Here is a 24918-nt window from a genome sequence, read left to right as displayed (position 1 = left end):
TTTGAGACAATTCACAATAGCGTAATAAAAATTCGTCCGTTTGGACCGTTTTTGAAAATATTCATAGAAAACTTAAATTTATTGTGCATTTATCGGTGTTATGCATAATATCATTTAATTTTTGAATTGAATTTGTTGGTACAGAATAGAAACAACTTAGGAACCATCCAATGGGTTCAATTATATGGAAAATAAATCTATTTCATTTCAAGGAGTATAAAAAGAAAATACTAATTCAACCATTATCAAAGAAATTTAATATTAACACCAAATACTTGATATTTTTTTAATATTCAAATAAAAATAAATCAATTTATTTTCAAATTTTAACCATTTTACATAGTAACCACCCTCTAATTCAACCATTAACCAAAACTTAATCTTAACACTAAATAACTGATATTTTTTCAAATCTCAAAACTTCATATTTTTTATATAATCTTTATAATTTTTGTATTGTAATTTTTATTTAAAATCATAATTTAAGCACATTTAAAGCATTTTTTTCAATATTTTTACTGGGAAACAAAATGGAAAAAAAACTAAATTTATTTTTTTTATTGGATAAAATATTTAAATACTATTCCTAATTGCTATTAGCATTGAGTATACATTTATAATGTATCTGTGTGTGTTTTATTTTTACTTTAAGGAATCTCAGTTAGCTGTTTTAAACGCCAGAACGTTTTTAATCGGGATACAAATAGTCTTGCAAGATGTTTTGAAAAGCAATTTTAATTTTACCACGATCACGACCATTTAACTTTTGTATATCGGGCAATAGGCTCATTAAGAACATGGCATCAGGATCAGTTTTACAATCACATAATTCGGGTGTAGCCGGCGCTGGAGGCAACAGTGATGATGATGAAGCCGTGGATCCAGAGGACGTCTGAGGGGCTAAAGGATTTAATGTGGCATTGGGGGCAGAGGAATTAATAGCAGAAATTTCAAAGCGTTGGTGTTGATGATGGGTATGGGAATGACTCATGGAGGCGGTGTAATGTGACGAAGACGACGTGTGATGTTGATTGTTGGCGGAAGAATTTAGACGTGGTGTTGAGTTTGAAACCGGTTCGTTGTCATTGGTAATAGCGGAGGAGTTTGGCGATGAATTTGAATTATTGCTATTATTGCTGCTGCTATTGTTGTTAGTGTTGTTATGACTTTGTGTTGTTGTGCTGACCACCTCCAAAGGTTTAGCAAAAGTTGGCCTTACAAATGACACATTATTTGTGTGATTTGTAGAGGAGGCCATCAATGAAGACGAGGACGACTGTGAGGAGGAGATATTATCATGGGATCTCGATCGTTTGTTGCGAAAATCTTCATAGAAAGCCCTAGACTGTAGACGTTGTAAATGTTGCAAGCGTTGATGATGCTGCTGTTGTTGCTGCCTTTTCTCCAAAGAGTTTAGCACAAAATTCCTCATATCCGCATCATCTACCTCATGTTCATGCTCATCCTCATCCAAAGGTCTCTCCACATTATCATATTCATCAACATTATCTTCACATTCGGACTTTATATCATTTGCCAATGTCGAGTGGGCAAAATGTTGTGGATTGGAAGGTTCATCATCAATCATATCATCCAATTCCGAGGCATTTGGTTCAGGATCATCAAAATACTCCAAATAATGATCCAGCTGAGGCTGCGTGGGCGATGCTGTATTCGATGGAGGATTTATAGAATTGGCCGCTGCTGAGGCTGCCGCCGCTACAGCTCTCTCTCGTTGCAAACGGTTGGATAAGGAACTTATTTGTACTAAAGCATCTTGTACTTGTGAGTCCAATGACTTAGACTGTTGATGTTTTCTGTGAATCGCAAAACAAACAAAAAAGGAAAGGCAAATATTTTTAGTTTAAATGTCCCTGAAGGTAAAGCAACACTCACTTCCTTAAATAGGGATGAAGAAAGAACATTCGATCGAAATAGGTCCAGCAGGGGGGAACTTTTTCCTCTAGATAATTCGTATACTCTCGGCGAAATGATATACGCAAGTTAGTCCATTTGGCCAGACTGGCGCCAGCTGAAATAATGATAAATTTAAAGTAAATATATGGAAAAACTAGAAAATACTTTTATTCGAAAGCTGTTAATGGTTTTCTTTTTATACGAAGACGAAAAAAATTTCAAATAATTTGTCCGGCATGTCTGTTCTTAACTCTATGTGGTTGTTAAAAGATCCTAAATCTTCCAACTCGGACATTGTCCCCATTTATTACAGTTATAGCATCGTTATGACAAAATTGTAAGTGCTTCATCCCAGATAACTTTGTCTTTATCCCCTGTCTATACATGACAAATATTTATCATAACAATTAATGACGTTTGTTTTCAAGACAAAGTTGTCTGAGCAAAAGCATTAATATCTTTCATTTTAATCGCCTGTCGCCATCGTTATGTTTTTAAGTATTTTGTTTTTATTTTATTGCACTTACGATTCTTTTCCAATTTCAGATCAACTTCACGCCAAAAATTCTCCACATAGGGACGACAGAAATAGTACTTGTGGCGTGGATTATATATCGCTTCATTACGTTGCACTAAATCAATTAATCCAAATACCTCCTCGGTTAGCCATCTAGTCGAGGTGCAGGCATTATTACTATTACTGTTGTTGACGGTGGATGAAGCCGAATTTGAAGAGCCCGCTATAGAGCTAAAATATTCCGTAGACATTTTCTAGATTCACATTATTTTTCCACGTAGTAGTAACACGTTTATTTAATGTTTTTTTGCTAATGTAATTTGCAATAAACAAAAAGCAATTTGTTTTTTATTGCGAAAAATTCTTGCAAAAAAAATTTTCACCATTCAAATAAAAACCAACAGCTGATGGGCCATAAAAACAACAATAAATAAACAGGGTTGCATTCGATGATAAACAATAAATGTGTTTCATTATGACACATGGTGTTGATATAAAGAAATATATGAAGCAGCCTGTAAGAATATTGTGTTGTTTTCCTTATTTTTTGGTGTTTCTTATTAAATTTCTTGGTTTTTTTTACAATTTAGGTTGTAATTATTATTAAGGGATTGTTTTTTTTATTAATTAAAAGGTTTATTTCTTTATATTAGAGCCCCCTAACGTTTAGTAGTTAAAGTTTTAGAACAGCTGTTCAATGTAAACAAATCTGTGGAGTTTTGGCGCCTAAATTCCTGTATACAAGCTGCTGTCATTTTAAATCTTGGCGTGTGTTTTGTGCCACAAACAAATTGCTTAAACTTATATTTTCTTTATTTTAAAAATATCTTTTAAAGAGATTGCTTGTTATTGCTTAATTAGTTCTGTTGTTGTTTAGTTTTATCAAAAAAAATATCAAACTATGGATGTAGCAGATGCTAATATTGGACAATTGCGTGTTAAAGATGAAGTGGGCATAAGATGTCAAAAATTATTTCAGGATTTTTTGGAAGAGTATGTGGAAATTTATAATTTTGAAAGAATAAAGGAAATATAATATTAAATTTCGCATTTTAATAGATTCAAAGAAGATGGTGAAATAAAGTATGTGAAACCGGCCGCCGATTTGGAGTCACCCGATCGTTGTACTTTGGAGGTCAGTTTTGATGATGTAGAAAAGTATAATCAGAATTTGGCCACCACTATTATAGAGGAATATTATAGGTGAGTTTTAAAAAAAAAAAAAAAATTTCAAAGAATTTGTTAAATATTTTTTTTTTCACAATTTTAGAATCTTTCCTTATCTGTGCCAATCAGTGTCCAACTACGTTAAAGATCGCATTGGTCTTAAAACCGAAAAAGAGTGTTATGTCTCCTTTACCGAAGTGCCCACACGTCATAAGGTACGCGATTTGACCACCTCCAAGATTGGCACTTTGATTCGCATTTCCGGTCAAGTGGTGCGTACCCATCCCGTGCACCCCGAACTGGTTTTAGGTGTGTTCATGTGTTTGGATTGTCAGACCGAAATACGCAATGTGGAACAACAATTTAAATTCACCAATCCCACCATTTGCCGCAATCCCGTCTGTGCCAATCGTCGTCGTTTCATGTTGGATGTGGAGAAGTCTCTTTTTGTAGATTTTCAAAAGATTCGTATTCAAGAGACCCAAGCCGAATTACCACGCGGTTGTATACCACGCTCTGTGGAAATTATTTTGCGTTCCGAATTGGTTGAAACCGTACAGGCGGGAGATCGTTATGATTTTACGGGCACTCTTATTGTGGTTCCCGATGTGGGTGTTCTAAGTATGCCGGGGGCCAAGGCAGACATGGGTTCACGTCATAAACCCGGTGAAGGTCCTGAAGGTTTGACTGGTCTTAAGGCTTTGGGTATGCGTGAGCTTAACTATCGTATGGCGTTTTTGGCCTGCAGTGTCCAGGCTACTAATGCTCGTTTTGGTGGCACAGATTTGCCCATGTCTGAAGTAACGGCTGAAGATATGAAAAAGCAAATGACTGATGCTGAGTGGAATAAGGTGTATGAAATGTCTAAGGATCGTAATTTGTACAATAATTTGATCACCTGCTTGTTCCCCTCCATCTATGGCAATGATGAGGTGAAACGCGGTATATTGTTGCAGCTGTTTGGAGGTGTAGGAAAGACCACACATGAGAGTAAGTGTTATTTAAGAGAATTTGAAAATCTAAAAAAATTTCATTAAAAAAATATTTTTATAAATTAAATTTTCATTACTAATAAATTTAAAACCTCTCTTCCTCTTCCAGAAACAACTTTACGTGGCGATGTAAATGTTTGCATTGTCGGTGATCCCAGTACAGCCAAATCGCAGTTCCTCAAACAAGTCGCTGACTTTTCGCCTCGTGCCGTCTACACTTCGGGTAAAGCCTCGTCTGCTGCTGGTCTTACTGCTGCCGTGGTAAGAGATGAAGAAAGTTTTGATTTTGTCATAGAAGCCGGCGCCCTTATGTTGGCCGACAACGGCATTTGCTGTATCGATGAGTTTGATAAAATGGATCCCCGCGATCAGGTGGCTATTCACGAAGCTATGGAACAGCAAACCATTTCATTGGCCAAGGCTGGTGTAAGAGCCACCCTAAATGCTCGTACTTCTATACTGGCAGCCGCAAATCCCATTAACGGCCGTTATGATCGTTCCAAAAGTTTGCAGCAGAACATACAACTGTCCGCTCCCATTATGTCACGTTTTGATTTGTTCTTTATTTTGGTGGATGAGTGTAATGAGGTGGTGGATTATGCCATAGCTCGCAGAATTGTCGATCTACATTCCAACATAGTGGATAACGTCGAAAGAGCCTATTCACGCGAAGAAGTTTTACGTTATATAACATTTGCCAAACAATTCAAGCCGGTCATTAGTCCAGAGGCTGCTAAATTGTTGGTGGAAAACTATGGCCACTTAAGACAACGTGATACTGGTACTTCAGGACGCAGTACCTGGCGTATTACTGTAAGACAATTGGAGTCAATGATACGTCTAAGTGAGGCCATGGCTAAGCTGGAGTGTATGAATGAGGTGCAAGAGCGTCATGTTAAGGAGGCCTTCCGTTTGTTAAACAAATCCATTATTAGAGTAGAACAGCCTGATATTCATTTGGATGATGATGATATAGATGAAGCCTTTACAGGAGATGTGGATATGGATCAAACAGGTACAAATAACGGCACTGCCATGGAAACTGGGGAGAGCGGCGAAACCGAACTTAATACCTCGGCGGGCCAAACAGCTTTACAAAAGAAAAAGCTAACCTTGTCCTTTGAGGACTATAAAAATCTCTCCACCATGCTGGTTCTACACATGCGCACTGAAGAGGCCCGCTGTGAAACTGAAGCCTCTGATACGGGCATGAAACGCAGTGATGTTGTCACTTGGTATCTAGAGCAAGTGGCCGATCAAATAGAATCCGAAGATGAGCTTATATCACGTAAAAATCTTATTGAAAAAGTCATAGATCGTTTGATTTATCACGATCAAGTTATTATACCCCTAAAGACCACTGAGCTGAAACAACCGGGCAAAAGTCCCAAACGCACCGAGGAGGAGGAAGAACAAGATGATCCCTTGCTGGTGGTACATCCCAATTATATTATAGAATAGAATTTATAAGCGTAATATAAGTTAAGCGGCACAGTTTTATGGTTCAAATTTCGATTGTTTAATTCCATCTGTTAATTTTGTTTCCTTTTTCCTTTTCTATATGGAAATTGTTTTGTTTAAATTCATATAATTTGGTTCTCATACATATTGACACTGTAGTTTTTAAGTTGGCCGGCCCCTAGGACATTTTGTTGAACGGGGTCAGAGTTTTGTAGTTTTTTACGTGCATAGATTGTTAAGCAATACATGTTTTCTTTTTTTATAAATAAAAGGCAAAATAAAGAAATTAAAATTGTTTTACTAAAGAATTATAAACCAAAACCGTAACAAAAAAACAGTTGAATCTATAATTTTTTGAAGATTTTGATTATTTTTATACCCTACACCATGAGTGGCAAGGGTAAGTTTGTGATTTCTACATTTTTCATTTGCGACCCCACAAAGTGTATACTATATTCTGGGTCGTTATAGATAGCGAAGTCGATATTGCCATGTCCGTTTGACCGTCTGTGTATTGAAATCAATTTTCCGAAGCCCTAAATAACTTACAATAAAATCGAGAAAATCGGTCCACAAATGGCTGAGATATAAGGAAAATACCAGGACAACCTCGATTTTTGGCCTATTTTTAATCGACATCTGGATTACTAAGTCTTTATTATAGACAATCACCCCTATCGGCAATAACATGTGAAATTTTGTTCCCATGAAATATCCATTTCCCTCGAAGGGAAAATTGCTATCGGGAATATCATGATGAACTTTACATTCACAATAGTTGATTTTGTTCGTAACAGCTGTTTATTGTTTACAAAATTCCATCTAAAAATTTCACAACAAGGGGAATTTTTTTCACTTGAACAAAGTTGATGAACGAAAAAAGGAAAAGGGAAAATATTTCATGTGAAATGTTGATTCGCGATAGGGGTGAATATGAATATCTAATGATAGATATTTCAAAGTCTTTTGAAACGACGTATATAAGATAAGTTGCACATACAATGGGTCAAAATCGGAAAAAAATATTTTTTAACCCGATTTTTTTTCACAAACAATTTATTTTCACTAAAAAATTGTAAAAAAAAAAAAAAATTAAAATTAAAACAAGTAAGAGAGCTTGAGCCGAAAAAAATTTAGGACAAAAAAAATTTTTTGATGAAAAAAAAATTCGGGTCAAAAAATATTTTTACCGATTTTGACCCATTGTAGGTCCAACTTATTATAGCCTTATCTACATCGTTGCAAAGGACTTTGGAATGTCTATCATTAGTTATCCTATTGTCTATATTAATGACTTAGTAATCCAGATATAGATCAAAAATAGGTCAAAAATCGAGGTTGTCCAGGTTTTTTGCTCATATCTCCGTTATTTATGGACCGATTTTGCTGATTTTAAATAGCAAACTTCTCGAAAACATGTCTGACAGAATTATTGAAGATTTGGATCCCGATGATATCTGGGGTCTTCAGAAAATTGATTTCAACAGACAGACAGACGGACATGGCTTAATCGACTCCGCTATCTATAAGGATCCAGAATATATATACTTTATACGGTCGGAAATTAAAAATGTAGAAATTACAAACGGAATGACAAACTTATATATACCCTTCTCAGGAAGGTGAAGGGTATAAAAACATTTAAATGAAAAAAAAAATTATTTTGTTTAACTAAAAATATTTAAAATTTTATTTTAGAGTATAATTTGGTGAAGGATATATAAGATTCGGCACAGCCGAATATAGCTCTCTTCTTTGTTAATTAACAGGTCTTAAAGTTGGCAGAGAGTCATAACTTTTTATTTTCAATATTTTTGTGGTAAAAAATATTTGGAATATTTGTAAATTATGTGTGTTATTCAATTCGTTCAAACTTCCACCTGGTTTCACCAAAATTTATTTCAAATTATTGACAAACAAGCTAAATTAATAAGTTAGGTTGCTAAATTTGGCTGTGCCGACTCTTTCTGTAAATCAATTCCGAGTAAGGATTTCGGTTTTAAACGAATTCGCATATTTTGGTGTTCTGTAAATCGAATCCACTTGATTTACTCGTTTTACTTTCGATTAAACAAACCAGTTTCAATGTACAAATTTGTGCGATTTGCAGAACATACATTTTTCAACTATGTATTCGTTTTTTCGTTTCAACAATTGCTCGTTTTTGAATTCTCCTCGTTTTGAATTGCTCGTTTTTGAAGGATTTCGGTTTTAAACGAATTCGCATATTTTGGTGTTCTGTAAATCGAATCCACTTGATTTACTCGTTTTACTTTCGATTAAACAAACCAGTTTCAATGTACAAATTTGTGCGATTTGCAGAACATACATTTTTCAACTATGATTCGTTTTTTTTTTTCAACTATTGCTCGTTTTTGAATTCTCCCGATTTACGGAACAGGGAGCTATGTCTCACATAGCTCCCTGGTTATACTGGGTCCATTTAATTGATTTTTTTTAATATCATACTGCTTATGTTGTGTACCTACTTTGGACTAGTGAATGGTATAAAAAGCTAATAATCGATTTTCGACTTTTCGATCAACCATTTTCATTACGACTTTTACAGTCGATTAATCGAACCCAATAATCGATTTTTTAATAATCGAACTGCATTTTTACGCTATAATTACGGATTAAAATCATATTTTGGAAGAGTATTATAACTCCTTTATGTTGATATGCTCATTTTATAAACCGTAACGGCAAACATTTGACAACAATTTTATGGAAAAAATTTCGTAGCACTTTTTATAAAAATTTCTTAAGGTTGAAAAAATTTCGCATTAAAAAATGAGGTCCTCCGTGAATATTTTCCGATGTCAGCTGAAGATTTATACCTATATTGCAAATGTTAATGAAAGCAAAAAACGTAAACAATACTAAAAATTCCGGAATTTTATTTCTATTTCGATTAATCGTTATCAAAAATCGATTACAGCATAAAAATCGGAGTATATAATCGATCACGAAAATCGTAATCAATTTACCATTCACTACTTTGGAGTTGAGAGTGTTTTCATAAGGTTCTCAGTATTTTGCGGTCTAGATAGGTTTTCTATGGGATTGGGATTCAAAATACGTACCCATTCTAATCACTCGGTTACAACCCTAGAAGTGTGTCTCCAAACTAGGGTCATATTTGTCTCTGCGTATTGTTATATAAAATTATTTTAAATGGATCTGTATCCGATTCCAGTCATAGTATTTTTTATGATATGAATTGCCTTGAAAAAAGCACCAAGCTATAATTTTGCCATTGCCAAACTAGACCGCCTTATTTGTGTACTTGGGGGGCGTCTCTTACCCATCGGCCATCATACAAATATTCTCCTATCATTGCCTCTTAAATTGTATTTTTATTCATCCGAAAATATGACATTTCTGTGTATGACATTTTTTAATTTCACCCCTATCGGCAATAACTTGTGAAATTTATGTTCCCATGAAATATACATTTCCCCCGAAGGGAAAATTACTATCGTGATATTCCCATGAACTTTTCATTAACAATAGTTGATTTTGTTCGTAAAAATTGTTTATTTTACTGTTTACAAAATTCCATCTAAAAATTTCACAACATGATTTAAAAAAAATGATTGTGCGAAAGATTCAATTCAACTTTATTTAAAAAAAGTTTTATTGACCTATTTTTCCATAATACTTTAACTTTAAAAAGAAAACCAAAACATCTCCAACTTCTTTTTAAACAATTTAGAATATAGTTTATTTTTATAAAAAAAATGTCTTCCCTTTTCCGGAGGAGATTTATAAACAAGTTATGAAAATAATAATTGTGCAAATAAAAAAAAACTGCAATAGTTTTCCAACTTAAAATTACTAAAGAATGTTATTTTTAATATAATAAAGATGAATATCTTCCATGCTATTTTGTAGAACTTGTTTGTGTAATACCTAAAGTAACAAGAATATTTATGTGTGTATTAAAGAGGAAGGATGTATCAAGCATTTATGAAGACATTTGTATACAACTAAATCTTTAAGCTTAACAGAGCGTATATACCATAAACTACCAGTAGTTTAGCTCTCATCGTCTTCGATTTTAGGCGCCAAATAGTAACGTATGTAGCCCAATTCTTGTATGCGATATTCAACCACCAACGGCACATCTGCCGACATCGACAACTGTACTTGTCCCGACAGGGGACTAGCCTTGGTGAAAGCATTCAGGTAACGACAGGCAAATGTAAGAGTGACTGGCTCTTGCATTTCAATAACCACGGCCTCTTCTTCCTTGTCCACACTGGAGGTTTGAGCCAATTTAACATTGGCCGAACCCACATCACCGGAAGCAGAGAATTTAACACCCTCCTTGGTGCAGCAAATCAACATGGATTCACTGAATTGCGCCAAATCACGGCAGATGCGGGCAAATTCCATCGAAGGCATACGCACCACACAGGAATAATCTGTTTCGGGTATACCCAAATGTTCCTGATCGAGATTCATAAGTTTCATTTCGTAGTCGGAGACTTTCTCATGATTGGGTGACTCAAACATAAAGGTAACAGTGTCCGCATTATCTTGGGCCTTTACCGTAACAGTGTCATCATTATTGGCACACTTCAAAATCTTGGCCATGCTGCCCAAGTTCATGCCCATGGAAATGTTGCGATCACAGCGGAATTTATCAAAGCCATCAGAGCGTAGGGTCAGAGAAACCAAGGAAACGTGAGAATTATCCATGGCTTGCAGCTGTAAAACAAAAATTTGTAATTATTATTCAGCTTTCTATCACATAATTTCATTTTTTCCTGCTTACCTGTATACCAGAATCACTGCAATCAAAGGTGCCTTCATTTAGTAAATCTTTGATGGCATCCAAGATTTTCTTGAGTATGGTGGCATTGATTAAACGTGCTTCAAACATTTTTCTTTTTTGTTTTTATTTTCAATTTATTATTTCACTTCTTATTTACACAATTATTTTCCTTGTTTTTTAATTAAATTTACGTTTTGGTTGCGCTCCTTTCGGCTTTTTAGAATTAAATGTGGTTTGGTATGTGTTGTTGTGTGCAAAAATTGCTTTTATGAAATTCGCACAAAGGATGACAGCAGAACGCTTGTTTTGGCGCCAACTGTCAAAAAAATAAATGAATGTGTTGCAATTTGATACAGCAGCGACACCAAGCGGTAAAAGGTATAACAATAACAGGGTGTTCAATAAAATAATTTAAATCGTATTCATGTATACGTTTTAAATCGTTTTTTGTAATTTCTTTCTTATTTTATGACTTTATTTATTTTTTGATTTTTTTCTTTCTGCTTAATTTTTAAGTTATTAATTATTATTAATTAACATATTTATGTTTTCAAATTAAAAACAGTTTTTTATTACTACGTATAATCTCAAATCAAAAAAATAATCAAAAAAACTTGTTAATTAATTAATAATTTTGTCCCTGGAAAAAAAAAAGTTGAATAAAATCGATAAAGATAAAATTTAAAAAATATTATTTAATTTATGAATAAATTTCTTAAATTAAAATTAATATAAAATGTCGAAAGTCGACTTTTTCAAAAAGTAGCCTGACAATAATTAAAAAATCAAAAAGTTGCCTGCCCTGCAAAACATTATTTTCATGCGAAACACTCTGTTTTTTACAAATATTAATTTGGTTGGCATCACTTTTTTAGTGATGACAAAAATGATGGGCATCACTTTTTTAGTGATGACAAAAAAGTACGAAATTTGTTGAAAATTCCCATATTCTTTTTTTGTTTAAAGTTCGTATAATAAATACCCACGACCCGGTTTTCTGAGAGAAAAAAACTGAATGAAACGAGCGCAGCAGCAGCAGAAGAGCGAGCCAGCAAGCAAGCACACAACAGCGAGAGAGAGAGAGAGAGAGAGAGAGAAAGAGAGATTACCAAAAAAAAACAAAAAATGCGGGAAAGAAAAAAATGCGGGGTACGGGCCCGGGGGTAGAAAAAAAAGAATAAAATTAGTGTGGTGAAAATAAATCGTGGTGAATAAAATTAGTGTGGTGAATTTTTTAGAAATTCACCACAAATTCCGTTATATCAGATTTTTCAAGGTCATTGCAAATTTGTCATCCTAAAAGTATGCAGCATTTTTTTAGTTTTTAACTTCGTTAGGGGTGGTTGTTGAATTTGCTAGCTTAATACGGGACTTTTTCCTTTTTTTCTTAGACACACACATACAAAATACATACACCTTTTTTATATTATTTATTTAGCTAAAAAAAAGCTCTCCTGCTGTGTGTTTTTTGTCTTTTTTTATCTTCTTATTTTATAAATAAACAAATTAAAAAATTATATTTTATTATTAGTTTTTTTCCCATAATTTTTTTAGTACACACACATACATTATTAAAAAAACACAAAATAAATAAAAAGTTATTTAATTTAAAAATAATTTATAATTAATAATTAATTTAGGTGATTGATTTGATTTCACGTCAAGTGAAATCAATCATCCGCAATGTGTCCGTCCCAAATAGTTTAAGTAGATATGAATAATAAAATAAATAAAAAATCTTTTATTTCTTCTTTTTTTTTCTCAATCTTTTTCAAACCAAAAAAATTTTAATATTTTTTTTCTAAATCAAAAATTTTTTTTTTTTTTTTTCAAAATGGGCCCTTTTTTAAATAAAGCTTCTTAGATTTTCCTTGAAGACCTACCTACCTTATTTTGGTTGTAAGCAAGTGGGATGCGAGTACGAATTTTTATCAAAACAAAAATAGTTTTTTTTTGTAACTCAAAATATGCAATTTTTTGACTTTTTTTTGCAAATTCTAACTTTTTTCCTTAAACGGGCCCCTTTTCTTCACCTTCCGTTTGTAATTTCTACATTTTTCATTTCCGACCCTATAAAGTATATATATTCTGGATCCTTATAGATAGCGGAGTCGATTAAGCCATGTCCGTCTGTATGTTGAAATCAATTTTCTGAAGACCCCAGATATATACGGGATCCAAATCTTCAATAATTCTGTCAGACATGCTTTCGAGAAGTTTGCTATTTAAAATCAGCAAAATCGGTCCATAAATAACGGAGATATGAGCAAAAAACCGGGACAACCTCGATTTTTGACCTATTTTTGATCTATATCTGGATTACTATGTCATTAATATAGACAAAATGGATATCTAATGATAGATATTTCAAAGTCCATTGCAACGATGTAGATAAGGCTATAGTAAGTTGGACCTACAATGGGTCAAAATCGGGAAAAATATTTTTTAACCCGAATTTTTTTTTCATCAAAAAATTTTTTTTGTCATACATTTATTTTTTTTTCCAAAAAAAAAAATTTAAAAACTAAAAAAATTTGAAAAAAACTTTTTTAAGAAAAAATTAAAAAACAATTTAAAAAAAAAAAAAAATTTGAAGAAGAATTAAAAAAAAAAATTAAATTTTGTTAACCTAAAAATATTTAAAAAAAATTATTTTAAAGTATAATTTGGTGAAGATTCGGCACAGCCGAATAGCTTTCTTACTTGTTTTAATTTATTTTTGCTCAAAAGAAAGTTAGGGTCTTATTCCTTAAGAGCTTTTTTTTGGTCTCTTTTATGCGAGTGGGATTGTTAAAATAAATTTTAACACAACAATTTTTTTATGTCTTTAAAAAAAGTATTAATATATTTTTTTTAATACAATTTTTAAATTTAATTTTTGTGTATTATGATGTATGCTTAAGTTTAAAATTAATTAATATTTTTCATATAGAATATAGTTGTTATAAATAAATAAAATTCATAGTAGTACAAAAATTTCGGGACATTTTGTGAACGGTTTTGTTTTTTTTTTGTATTCTTTATCCTCTTCCTCTATCTATCTACTATGCTCAATAATATAACAATGAAAAAAATGCAATTTTTCTAAATTACAACACATAAAGAAAGATGATGAATAAAAAAAAATTCCTACGTAGAAGAAAGAGGGCGGCTTACAAAAACATAAATAGAAAAAAAGAATTACATAAAAAATAGGTAAATTAAGTAAGTAAATTTGGAAGCATTTGTTTGTATATATATATACAAATTTTTAAATTATTTTTCTTTTATAATCTCGAAAAACCGTTGTTCGTTGTTTTTTAATTTGTTCGTTTATTTTATTTAAATGCCATATGGGCAATTAATTCCATATCATCGTACGTGACATTTGTATGTATGCCTGCCTATAGAGGGAATAAATAGATTTTGTATCTGAAAAATAATTTGGTCTTTTTATGTTCCATTCAGAGGGTACTACTTATACTAACTAACTTACTTAATTATAGTTTAAAATAATAAAAAGTTCTTACCAAACAAAATTGTTGTCGAAAATATCGAGCGAAATAAGGGTATATCGTACGTGACATAAAATGGAAGTTGTTTTGATACTAAAATTTTCGAATCGTGAGAGGCGTTATATTTATGTTTTCTTTCAATTTCTTCTTATTAGTGTATATTTTTCCTTTAAATCCATCCGTCATATTTAAATAAAAACAATCTTTGGATGATTTTATAATAAATAACATTTAATATCGTACGTGACATACCGTACGTTACAGATTTTTCTCTTATAATAAAACAATACATATTCTGTAAATATATGTATACAAAAACTAAAATAAAATAAACAACCACTTTGTTTTTTTAAAACAATAAAAACATTAAAAATTAATTATCAACCCCTTATTGCACACTTTAACAATATTATTTATTTACAGCCTGTAAATATGCAGTGATTTATTTACTGTAAAAAGCATTGATTGCACTTAGTGGAGCCATTAAGGTTTGTTTCTTTACTACATAAACACATGCGTACATACAAAAGTATTCATACTTACTTACAATGTAAGTTATTTATATTATTGGTAAATTATATTCATTGTTTATGTTAATTTAAAAATTGCATTCATTGTATTAAAAATTTATTGAGGATGCCAAGTCTATATATAAAATAATAGAACTAACGTTGGGATATATGATCTAATACTCTAAATATATATTAAAATATGCAAATTGAAAATGGCTTGAGTGAATTAAAACAAATACATATATTTTTTAAGATGTTTTGCAAACAGGCAACTCAATATGTATATAGATAGATAATAAATAGATTACTTTTATTTATGAAAGCTGTAGGAGAAAGTATTTATTTATATGTTTCTTAAAATTGTATATGAATTGTTTCTTATTTTAGCGTGACCTTTTAGCAAGATAAAGAAATTATAATAGACAGTCGTATTTTTAATTTGTAAATGTTGGAGGTTGTTTACTTACTCCAGGGAAATTGAAAGCTGTAATAAAATGTTTACATGATTCATATTCATACATATTATCGTCATTGTGATTTTTAAGAAAATATATCAGGAGAGCCACCATTCCAATTCAAAGTATTCAAAATCAACAGTATAATAGACATTTTTTACTGAATCTTGGCTGGCTCTTTTTATATTTGGCTCTCTTATATTTTTTTACACGGCATTATCTAGCCCTGCATTACCACCATGTATATAAGAAACAGCAAAATCTAATCTAAATTACTTGCGAGTTGGTAATTTTGAACCCATAATTTTTCAAAAATTTATAATTTTTTTTTTATATTTAAAAAGTTACTGGAAAACCAATGCACAGTGCGGAAATTTCGAAAAAAAGTATCAATAAATCTGTAATTTTTAAACGGCTAGCCCGATTTTAATAAAATTCCCACAGTTATAGAAGAGGTATGTATAGTTGAGTTTAAGTTTTGAATTAAGACTTTAAAGACCAAAATGGCAGACAGGTGAAGTCTCAAGACACCAAAGTGAGGTTCCTTGGGTATATGAATATGTTCTTTATCCTGAATCTGAACAAGCCTGAACGGCATTTAATTTCTGTTTGACAGCTGTTGATAGCACCGCGTGACTTGATGAGAAAATGAAAAAAAGTGAATTTCGTGTGATTATTAATCTTAATTTTTTGTGAAATAAAAACTTCACTCTAAACAAGACTAAGCTTGATAAATACTATGGGAAGGAACTCTGCACCATAAATTTCAATGGTAAAAAGTGATACTTACTGAATTTCGTTGTGGACGTACAAAGACGGAAAGAAATTTCCCTTAAAGGGAAATTTTTATTTTGTAGAAAATTCATAAATATTTTTATTAAGTTTTATTGTATTTTTCGTATGAACTTCATTTCCATAAAACATTAATAAAAATTTCCTTCTAAAAAAATTTACCTTAAAGAGAATTTTTGTTTGGTACAAAATTTATACAAAACATATTTGTTTTACAAGACTTTTAAAAAATGTTTCTATATGTCATGAAATTCTTTTTTGATATTTTTAAAAAAACTGAAAATATCCCACACTTAAAAAAAATTTCCCTTAAGGGAAATTTTTATTTTTCATTATTTTACAAAAATTTTATTCACCATTTATTCATTTCTATAAATTTTTCATAAATTTTTCTTAAAGGGAAATTTTTGTACAGAGGAAAAAAAATTTAATTTTTAAAAAAAACTTCTTTATTTCTTTTATATTTATATTTTTCTATATAATTTTGTTAAATTTCCCTTATTAAAAAAAATTACTTTCTGGGGAAATTTTTCTTTTCATGATTTTTAATTTTTTTATTGCAATTTGTTGCATTTATTATTTATCGTTTGCATTTCTATAAAAATTTTGTAAATTTCCCTTGTTAGAAAAAATGTCCCTTTAAGGGAAATTTTTATTTTGCATCATTTTTTTTTCAAAAAATTTCTCTTTAGAAAAAAAAAATATTATTAAAGATTTAAAAATATTCTTCCTCGTTTTGTTTTATATTTTTTAAATTTTAATATAATTTTGTTAAATTTCCCTTATAAAAAAAAATTACTTTAAGGGGAAATTTTTGTTTCTTATGAATTTTTTATGCCAATTTGTTGCATTTATTTGATCGTTTGCATTTCTATAAAAATTTTGTAAATTTCCCTTGTTAGAAAAAATTTCCCTTTAAGGAAATTTTTATTTTTTTCATGATTTTTTTTCAAAAACTTTTTCTTCAGAGAAAAAAAATATTATTAAAGATTTAAAAAAAATATTCCTGGTTTTGTTTTGTTTCTTTTATATTTATTAATTTCTATATATTTTTGTTAAATTTCCCTTATTAAACAAAATTTCCTTTGAGGGAGAATTTTAGTATTTATATTTTTAGTTTTTTATTGCAATTTGTTCCATTTCTTTTATAGTTTGTATTTCTACACAATTTCGTTTAATTGTTAAGCACAATTTTGCTTCTTCATAGGTCTTCACATGACGACAAAGATCGCCCAGGCCAGCCAATAAAGTTTGAAGATCAAAATTGGCGGCATTACTCCATGAAGATTGTTGTCAAACTCAACAACAGCTTGGAAAATCCTTGGGAGCTACTCAAGCAGCAATTTCAAAATATTTTCGAGCAGCAGGATTCATCCAAAAACGGGGAAATAGGATACCATACGAATTGAATCCCCGGGAAAGAAAGTAAATCATTTTTGCACCGAATCAGTACTTGCGATGAAAAATAGATTCATTACGATAACTCGTAGCATAATAGATCGTACGTGAAGCCTGGCCAACCAGCCGAATCGACACCAAAGCCAAATATCCATGGCGCTAAGGTAATTCTCTGTATATTGTGGAAGGAAAAGGTCTATCTATTATGAACTGCTAAAATCTGGCCAGACCATCACAGAGATCCTATACCGAATACAACTGATTCGTTTAAAAAGAAAATTGCCCAGAATATGCGGCCAGACATGAAACCGTAATATTCCATCATGAAAACGCTACGGCTACATTATGCAATACCTGTTAAAAATAATTTAGAATGAAATGGTTGCGAAGCTTAGCCTCACCCGCTTTATGATCCAGACCTTGCCCCGTCCGAATACAATTTGTTTCGATTGATGCAGAACGCTCTCTCTGTGATACGCTTCACTTTGGAACGGAGTATCCGATATTGGCGTGATTCGTTATTGGCTTCAAAAGATGAGCAGTTCTTTTGGCTCGGAATTCATAAGTTGCCAGAAAGATGGGAAAAGGACATCTAACAATGGCCAACACTTTGAATAAATTTATATTGTACAAATGTTTCAAAATAAAAGTTAAAAATTTGAAAAAATCCCAGAGTTTTAAATCAGACAGCCAATAATTGAATTTTAAGGAGTTTATAAATCCAAATTTGTGTGTTATTATATATATTGTTACGAAATTGTACTTGAATTCAAATATAACGATTTTAAGGGCTAATTTAAACGTAGCATAATGCTTTCAAATAACAGTGCTGTAATAGCAAACTGTAACATATCTGTGGGCATTATTAAATAAAAGCTTTCAGTTGATTTGATCGTAAGTTGGCAACGCTGTATTCGAATTCGAATATTCAGTTAAAGAACATTGTAGAAAGTACACCACAGATGGCGTATGTATTAGTAAGATCTAGAATATTCTAATTTTGACAGTTAAAGAACAATCTGGACTGCAGATGGTAGTGTTATAAATAGTGGCAAAGATTGCAGTCGTGAGTCAGTTTATCAGAGACGCTTTTCGAATAAACATCAACTGAGTGCCTTACAGTGTGTTGTGTTTTTCAAGTAAATTCGTGTTTTTCAAGTAAATGCGAATTTATAAACGTGTATAAAAAAACACTGAGTGACTATTTAATTCTGTTGTTGTACATTTGAAATAAATAAAGAGTTGTTACAATTTTATACAATTCAGCTTTATTTGTAGTTCTCATTTTTATTTTAGGATAATTCTCATTTAGCTCTAAGGTCTTTATAAAGCCACAATCTGGCTTCAATCGAGGCTCTTTATAAACCCAATAAGCATCAATAAGCCCCAAAAATTCAACACGAAAAATATAATCATATAAGGACACCGCTACGTGATAAAAGACTTAATTTTCATGATCAAAAAACTTTAAAAAATTCGATTTGTTTTACATTTTTTACCCTGTTCAGGTCCATAGGTAACAAACCGTTCAAAATTCAAGGCAACAATCAACTACAAAAATTTACCTAAGATCTCAATAAACAACTTTCTAGAACATATGAACTTGCTAGAAATGATTCTTAACACCGTTTAGGTAGGTCAACACTAAAGGAATTAAGTGTTTTGGGCCATAAACTATTAAATTATTATAAACTAAAGCATACTTTTAGGCAGCTTAAATTTATTTCTTAATTTATTTCGATTTTGATCTTGAAAATTAAGTTTTTTTGATTTTATATGTTCACAATTTTTGTTCTTTATGACAAGGGCTACCTACAACTTTGCCTCAGAGAATAAATCAAAATACCAAACTGTTTGCAAGATATGAGCCTGAGAAAATTATCACTTTTGTGCAAAAATTACACCGAGGCCCAAAATCTTTGGGGGCCCATAAAAGATAGTGCTTGATTTTGGACAAAACTGGGAGACACGGGAATTTTTTTCCTGTGGTCTTTTATCACTTAGTGGTGTCCATATATGGTTATATTTCCATAACTTAAAAAATTTATTATGTTTTAAACTTGAAAAATATTTGAAAAAATGTATTATTTTTCAATTTATGTTTCCTTTTTACTGGAGAATGCTATTGAAATAAATTGCGATACAAGTGTAATTCAATTGCTTGACTACAATTCAAGGCTTGAATTACACTTGCTTTCAACTTGAATTCCAGTAAAAATATTTATTGGGAAGTCACAATTTACAGGTCTTACGTTGGCTCAATTTCAAGACTTTATGAAGCCATAATTCGTTGAATTTGTAGCTTCATTTGTGTCTGCTTACAAAGCCTCAAACTTAGTTTGTAGGTTTTTAAAACCTCTCAATTTAGCTTAATTTTCAAGCCCTTTTGAGCCAAAAATTAACTTAAAATGAAATCATTATTTAACCACAATTTAGCTTTAATTTGAGGTCTCAATTTCATTTCAATTCTAGAACTTTATGAAGCCATAATTTCTCTGAATTTGTAGGGGTTTATAAATTTACATTTAGCTTCATTTGTGAGTTCTTAAAATACCTGAATTCTGCTTAATTTGTAGGTTTTACAACGTCAAAATTTCATTTCAATCCTAGGAATTTATAAAGCCATAAATAATTTCGTTGAATTTGTTTGGGTTTATAAATATGAAACTAGCTTCATTTGGGAGTCCTTACAAAGCCTCAATTCAACTTCATTTGTAGATTTTAAAACCTCTTAATTTAGTTAGATTCATTTGCAGGCCAAAATAAACTTAAAATTAAATCATTATTTAACCACAATTTAGCTTTAATTTGAGTTTATAGATAAATTCCACATAGATTGGAAAATCTCCTGTCAAAGACCTAACTCAGTTGTCAAAAAACCTAAGTGGTGACAAAACAATCGTTTGAGTGATTATATTGAGTAATTTTTTTCTGGTTTCCGCTCTATCCTTCTATGTTTGAGGCATAGAGAAAATAGAGCGGAAACTCGAAAAAAACTCAAACAAAAAAATTACTCAAAAAAGTTTTTTTTTTCACATAGTTTTTTCTACTAATACATTCTCACTCACCACTTAGGTTTCTGACAACTGAGTTAGGTCTTTGACAGCAGAGTTTCCGCTCTATGTCTATTCTCTATGGTTTGAGGTTTTTAGAAATATTTTTAAACCAACATTTTTATTTATTTAACAAATACATATTACTTGCATTTTAAGTACCAACTAAAGGATTGTTTGCTAAGTGATTTATTTTCATAATAATTTTCTACATCCAATACTATTACTATTATATGTTGATTGACCATTTAAAGTCCTTAAACATCCTTATAAGTAATTAAGAACATTTGAGTGGTGTTGGCAAATAAAATAAATCCAACTAAACTCAGATCATATAACAATTTAAGTGATTTTTAATGTTTAGAACAAATAATGATTATTAAAAACAAATGGAGGATGTGTGAAAAAGAGGTTAGGGAATATGATGATGCAATACATATTTAAATAAATAAATTTGTCATATGAAAAAATAGAATTTTTAAAATTCCTTTAAAAAAAATTACGTATTCATAAAGAAAAAAATATTTTGCTATATTATTTGTCTTTTCCATAAGAAAATCTTAAAAGGTTGTTACCTTTTTTTGTATTTTAAAACAAAAACATTCTTAAGAAAAAGAAACAACCCCGAGTTAAATAGAACAGCCAACATATAATAAATAACAATAACAACTATAAGAAATATACATATGTACATAAATGCTAAAGGAAGTTAACAAGACCTAAGTCAGGACTTTCTTTGCGTAAGTGCTTGGGAGTATTTATTAATAATATGTATGGGTAACAAGGTATAATACATGTGTAAATGTAGAAATGTTTTACATACATATTGTATATTTAATTCAAAATGAATAAGCGCCGCCTACCAAAATACTAAAAACATAAATGAACCTAACTCTTCCCCATCCACCTCGCTTTTCTATGCCAGCACAAGTATTTATGAGGATGAGTAAAAAAACACAACAACAGGTCCTTTCCTAACTGTATAAGCTTTGTGTAGGTGTTATTATACCAACAAAAACAACAACAATACCCAACACAATACACCAACACTACACACACTCAGTGGAGAACAACTACCTACCCAAAGCATAAATAACAACAACTACGACGATGAGAACAAAACAACACCAACAAACCACATAACAAATAAACAAAACACCAACAACAAACAACAACATGTTGATATGGGGAGTAGTAATGACGTCACTTAACTGTATTTACCACAACAACACAAACTGAGTGTGTAGGCTTTATTCAATTTTTACTCTCCCTCTTTACCGTTACCCATATTGTTTACATTATTTAGCCTAGACAAAAACCTTATATATTGTTGTTTTTACTACTAGTTTAGCTTTAAACCTTAAAAAGGAAAAGCTTTCTTTTTCCCTTATAATACTGATTCATTCGTTTTTTTTTATCATAAAACAAAAACAAAAGCAACAGGATTTTCCAAACGAAGTTAAAATCTCCAAACAAAAACCCGACAACTAACGAAATGGGTTCGTTCGGCTTTCTTTAGCCATACAAAATTAGTTTTGTAAAAGTTGTATATAAATATAGCAGACACTGTTATCAGTTCAAACATTCGTTACTTGTTGGTGGCGTCTAACGTTTGGTAATAAAAATATTGCGAAGCAAGATAAAAAATCATAATTAAAACAAAAAGTGAGTGCATTATTGTATAAACAAAAACATAAAACGAAACAGAAAATACAGTTGAAATTTATAACGATTTTTTCGTGGTTTAAAAATTTTAAGAAAAAAAATTGTAAAATAAATTGATTTTTGAGAAAAAATTAATAAAACAAAAGTTTAACAACAAAAATATTTGTGCAAACAATAAATAAAATAAAACAAATTTTGGAAAAGGTAAGTTTAAAATTAAATTTAAAGAAAATAAAAAAATTTGGAACATTTTTGTAGAGAAAGTTATTAAAAATTAAAAAAATTAACAAATTCTTTTGAATTTAGTCTAAAGTTTAAATTTTTTTTTATAAAACATCAAAGTTTCAATTTAAAATTCACTGCTTTAGAAACAACAACATTTTCAGTCTAGAGTTTAACATGTTTTAAACCTAAGATTAAAATTTTTTTTTAATTAAACATAAAGTTTAACTTAAATGTAGGAATTTTAATAAAAATTAACTTCAAAGAAATTTCGATAATTTTGTAGTTCAACATTTTCAAACATTTTCAGTCTAAAGTTTAAAATTTTTTAAACTTAAGACTAAAATTTATTTATAATTAAACTTAACGTTTAACTTAAATGTAGAAATTTTAAAAAAATTTAACTTAATTTCTGCAATAAAACTAAAAAATAACTTAAAAAAGGCAAGTTAAAAAATTAGATATAATTTAGGTTTTGAATGGGAACATTTTCAATATTAATTAGAAAATATTAAAATAAAACATGCATATTTCAGAGTGCAGTTTCAGTTAAATATAAAAACTTAAATTAGTTTTAATACAAACTCAAAATTTCGTTTAAAAAATGCAGATTTTTAGTTAAGAGTTTCATAATTTTCAAACTAAAATAGAAACTATTTGATTGTATTATAGAAATTATTAAAAAAATCTAAAAAATTAAAAGAAATTTTATAAAAAAAATCATAAAAATCACCAGAACTTTAACAAGTTTAATAAAAATTGGAAATTTTGAGGTTAAAAAATGTTTCTATAAAAAATAGATTTTATTTAAAATAGTTTAAATTTTAATTTTAATTTTAAAATAAAATTTATTAAAAAAAACAAAATTATAAAATTTTTATAAAGAAAACAGGTTGAGAACTTAATTCAAATATAGACATTTTAGATAAAATAGGGCCAATTTCAATATTAAAATAAAAAATTATTAAAAAACCAAAAATTTTCAAAAATAAAAATAATTTTTTTTAACTTTCTTACTAGATTTTTCCACAAAAATCTTAAATAATATATAAAATCTGAATTTTGTCAAAAAAAAATTCAAATTGAAACAAAAAAAATTAAAAATTCTTAAAATTTTTTAGGTTAGATTTGAAAAATAATGAAATTTATTAGAAGCTAACAAATAAATTTAAATGATTTATGAAAAAAATTATAAATTGCTATAAAATACCAGACATTTAAGGAAGATTTTATATATGAAATATTAAAACTTGAACCAGTTTTATTTAAAAAAATTTAATATTTTGAGGTTAGAATTGTAAAGATATTAAAAATATGAGATTTTAAACTTTATTTCTAAATTATTCTATAAAAAAGATTAAATATTAATTAAAACTTGTATAAAATAAAAGAATTTTAATAGCGTAGGCTGCAATTCTGCTATTCTATCTAATTCTAAAATTTTGAGGTTAGAGTTGAAAAGGTATTAAAAATATGCTACAAAAAGTATTAAATATTAACTAAAACTTGGATAAAATAAAATAATTTTAATAGCGTAGGCTGCAATTCTGCGCTATATAATTCTAAAATTTTGTGGTTAGAGTTGAATAGTTATTAAAAATATAACTTTACTTCTAAATGATGCTATAAAATATATTAAATATTAACTAAAATTTGGTTAAAATACAGGAATTTTAATAGCTTAAGGTATATAAAAACTTGTTTTTATTTTTAGGTTAGATTTGAAAACTAAACACATTTATTTAAAGCTTCTAAACCAATAATTTATTAAAACTCCTTCCAAATTTACCAAATAACAAATAAAAATGTATAAAATAAATTAAGTGCAGAAGAATATTCTATAATTTTGTTAATAACTTAAAGAAATTAGGTTAGATTTTGAAAATACCTTAAATTTATTTAAACAATTCGAATAAATTAAATGATTTATGCAAAATATTTAAGTTTGCTAAGAAATTAAAGAAATTTATTGTATTAAAAACAGAAGACCGCAATGATTATTAGTTGCATTATAAAACTTAAATTTTATTAAATATTTTTCAAATGAAATATTGAAAATCATTGATGTAATTAATACTTTTTTTCTGTAGTTCATTGTATCTGTTTTTTTCTGTTTGAAATTTCAAGACTAATCATTATTTGCTTTAACTGATTAAAAATTCTTTTAAAATACAATTTAAAAAAACGAAAATTTTTAGGTTAGAATTAAAATTTTTTTCAAAAATTAAAATTCTTAAACTTTACTAAAAAAATGTCTATGCAAAATATTTAATAGTTTTTCCTACTTAAAGGAAATAAAAAAAAATCAATAAAAATTTAATTAATTCAAAATAATATCCAATTTTTTTAGTTTAGATTTTAAAAATAAAAAATTCTATGAAAAGTTGCCCAACTAATTATTCGATTTAATAAAATTATTGAATGTTATATAATTTGAAAGTAAATTTTTAATTTTCCTTAATTTAAAATTTCTTTTAAAATACAATTTAA

General features: G+C 29.6%; 3 protein-coding genes across 3 annotated transcripts; 1 reads left to right on the top strand and 2 right to left on the bottom strand.

Annotated features, from left to right (window-relative positions):
- Positions 1-543: 543 nt before the first annotated feature.
- Positions 544-2858, bottom strand: LOC135951999 (GATA zinc finger domain-containing protein 15). Its single transcript, XM_065501772.1, has 3 exons — positions 2445-2858; positions 1897-2032; positions 544-1817 (listed from the first exon to the last, which is right to left on the bottom strand). The coding sequence occupies exons 1-3, from the start codon at positions 2683-2685 to the stop codon at positions 689-691; spliced, it is 1506 nt and encodes a 501-aa protein (XP_065357844.1). The 5' UTR covers positions 2686-2858; the 3' UTR covers positions 544-688.
- A 360-nt stretch (positions 2859-3218) lies between these two features.
- Positions 3219-6346, top strand: Mcm6 (minichromosome maintenance 6). The gene is made up of 4 exons (XM_065501770.1): positions 3219-3427; positions 3494-3637; positions 3705-4591; positions 4703-6346. The coding sequence occupies exons 1-4, from the start codon at positions 3336-3338 to the stop codon at positions 6052-6054; spliced, it is 2475 nt and encodes an 824-aa protein (XP_065357842.1). The 5' UTR covers positions 3219-3335; the 3' UTR covers positions 6055-6346.
- Positions 6347-9753: 3407 nt separating this feature from the next.
- Positions 9754-11110, bottom strand: PCNA2 (Proliferating cell nuclear antigen 2). The gene is made up of 2 exons (XM_065501769.1): positions 10838-11110; positions 9754-10770 (listed from the first exon to the last, which is right to left on the bottom strand). The coding sequence occupies exons 1-2, from the start codon at positions 10943-10945 to the stop codon at positions 10096-10098; spliced, it is 783 nt and encodes a 260-aa protein (XP_065357841.1). The 5' UTR covers positions 10946-11110; the 3' UTR covers positions 9754-10095.
- Between the last annotated feature and the right edge of the window lie 13808 nt (positions 11111-24918).

Source organism: Calliphora vicina, chromosome 2 (assembly GCF_958450345.1).
Source record: "Calliphora vicina chromosome 2, idCalVici1.1, whole genome shotgun sequence".
Taxonomy (NCBI): domain Eukaryota; kingdom Metazoa; phylum Arthropoda; class Insecta; order Diptera; family Calliphoridae; genus Calliphora; species Calliphora vicina.
The sequence above is the reverse complement of the archived record's forward strand: the minus strand, read 5'-3'. Positions and strand labels throughout refer to the sequence as shown.

What these genes read in the sequence shown, in the direction of transcription:
- Mcm6 (XM_065501770.1), top strand. Translation starts at nt 3,336, where the DNA reads ATGGATGTAGCAGATGCTAATATTGGACAATTGCGTGTTAAAGATGAA. An exon ending in ATTATAGAGGAATATTATAG is followed by an intron (nt 3,638 to 3,704) that starts GTGAGTTTTAAA and finishes TCACAATTTTAG; the next exon opens with AATCTTTCCTTATCTGTGCC. An exon ending in AGGAAAGACCACACATGAGA is followed by an intron (nt 4,592 to 4,702) that starts GTAAGTGTTATT and finishes TTCCTCTTCCAG; the next exon opens with AAACAACTTTACGTGGCGAT.
- LOC135951999 (XM_065501772.1), bottom strand. Translation starts at nt 2,685, where the DNA reads ATGTCTACGGAATATTTTAGCTCTATAGCGGGCTCTTCAAATTCGGCT. An exon ending in TCTGAAATTGGAAAAGAATC is followed by an intron (nt 2,033 to 2,444) that starts GTAAGTGCAATA and finishes TCATTATTTCAG; the next exon opens with CTGGCGCCAGTCTGGCCAAA. An exon ending in CTTCATCCCTATTTAAGGAA is followed by an intron (nt 1,818 to 1,896) that starts GTGAGTGTTGCT and finishes TGCGATTCACAG; the next exon opens with AAAACATCAACAGTCTAAGT.
- PCNA2 (XM_065501769.1), bottom strand. Translation starts at nt 10,945, where the DNA reads ATGTTTGAAGCACGTTTAATCAATGCCACCATACTCAAGAAAATCTTG. An exon ending in GCAGTGATTCTGGTATACAG is followed by an intron (nt 10,771 to 10,837) that starts GTAAGCAGGAAA and finishes TTTGTTTTACAG; the next exon opens with CTGCAAGCCATGGATAATTC.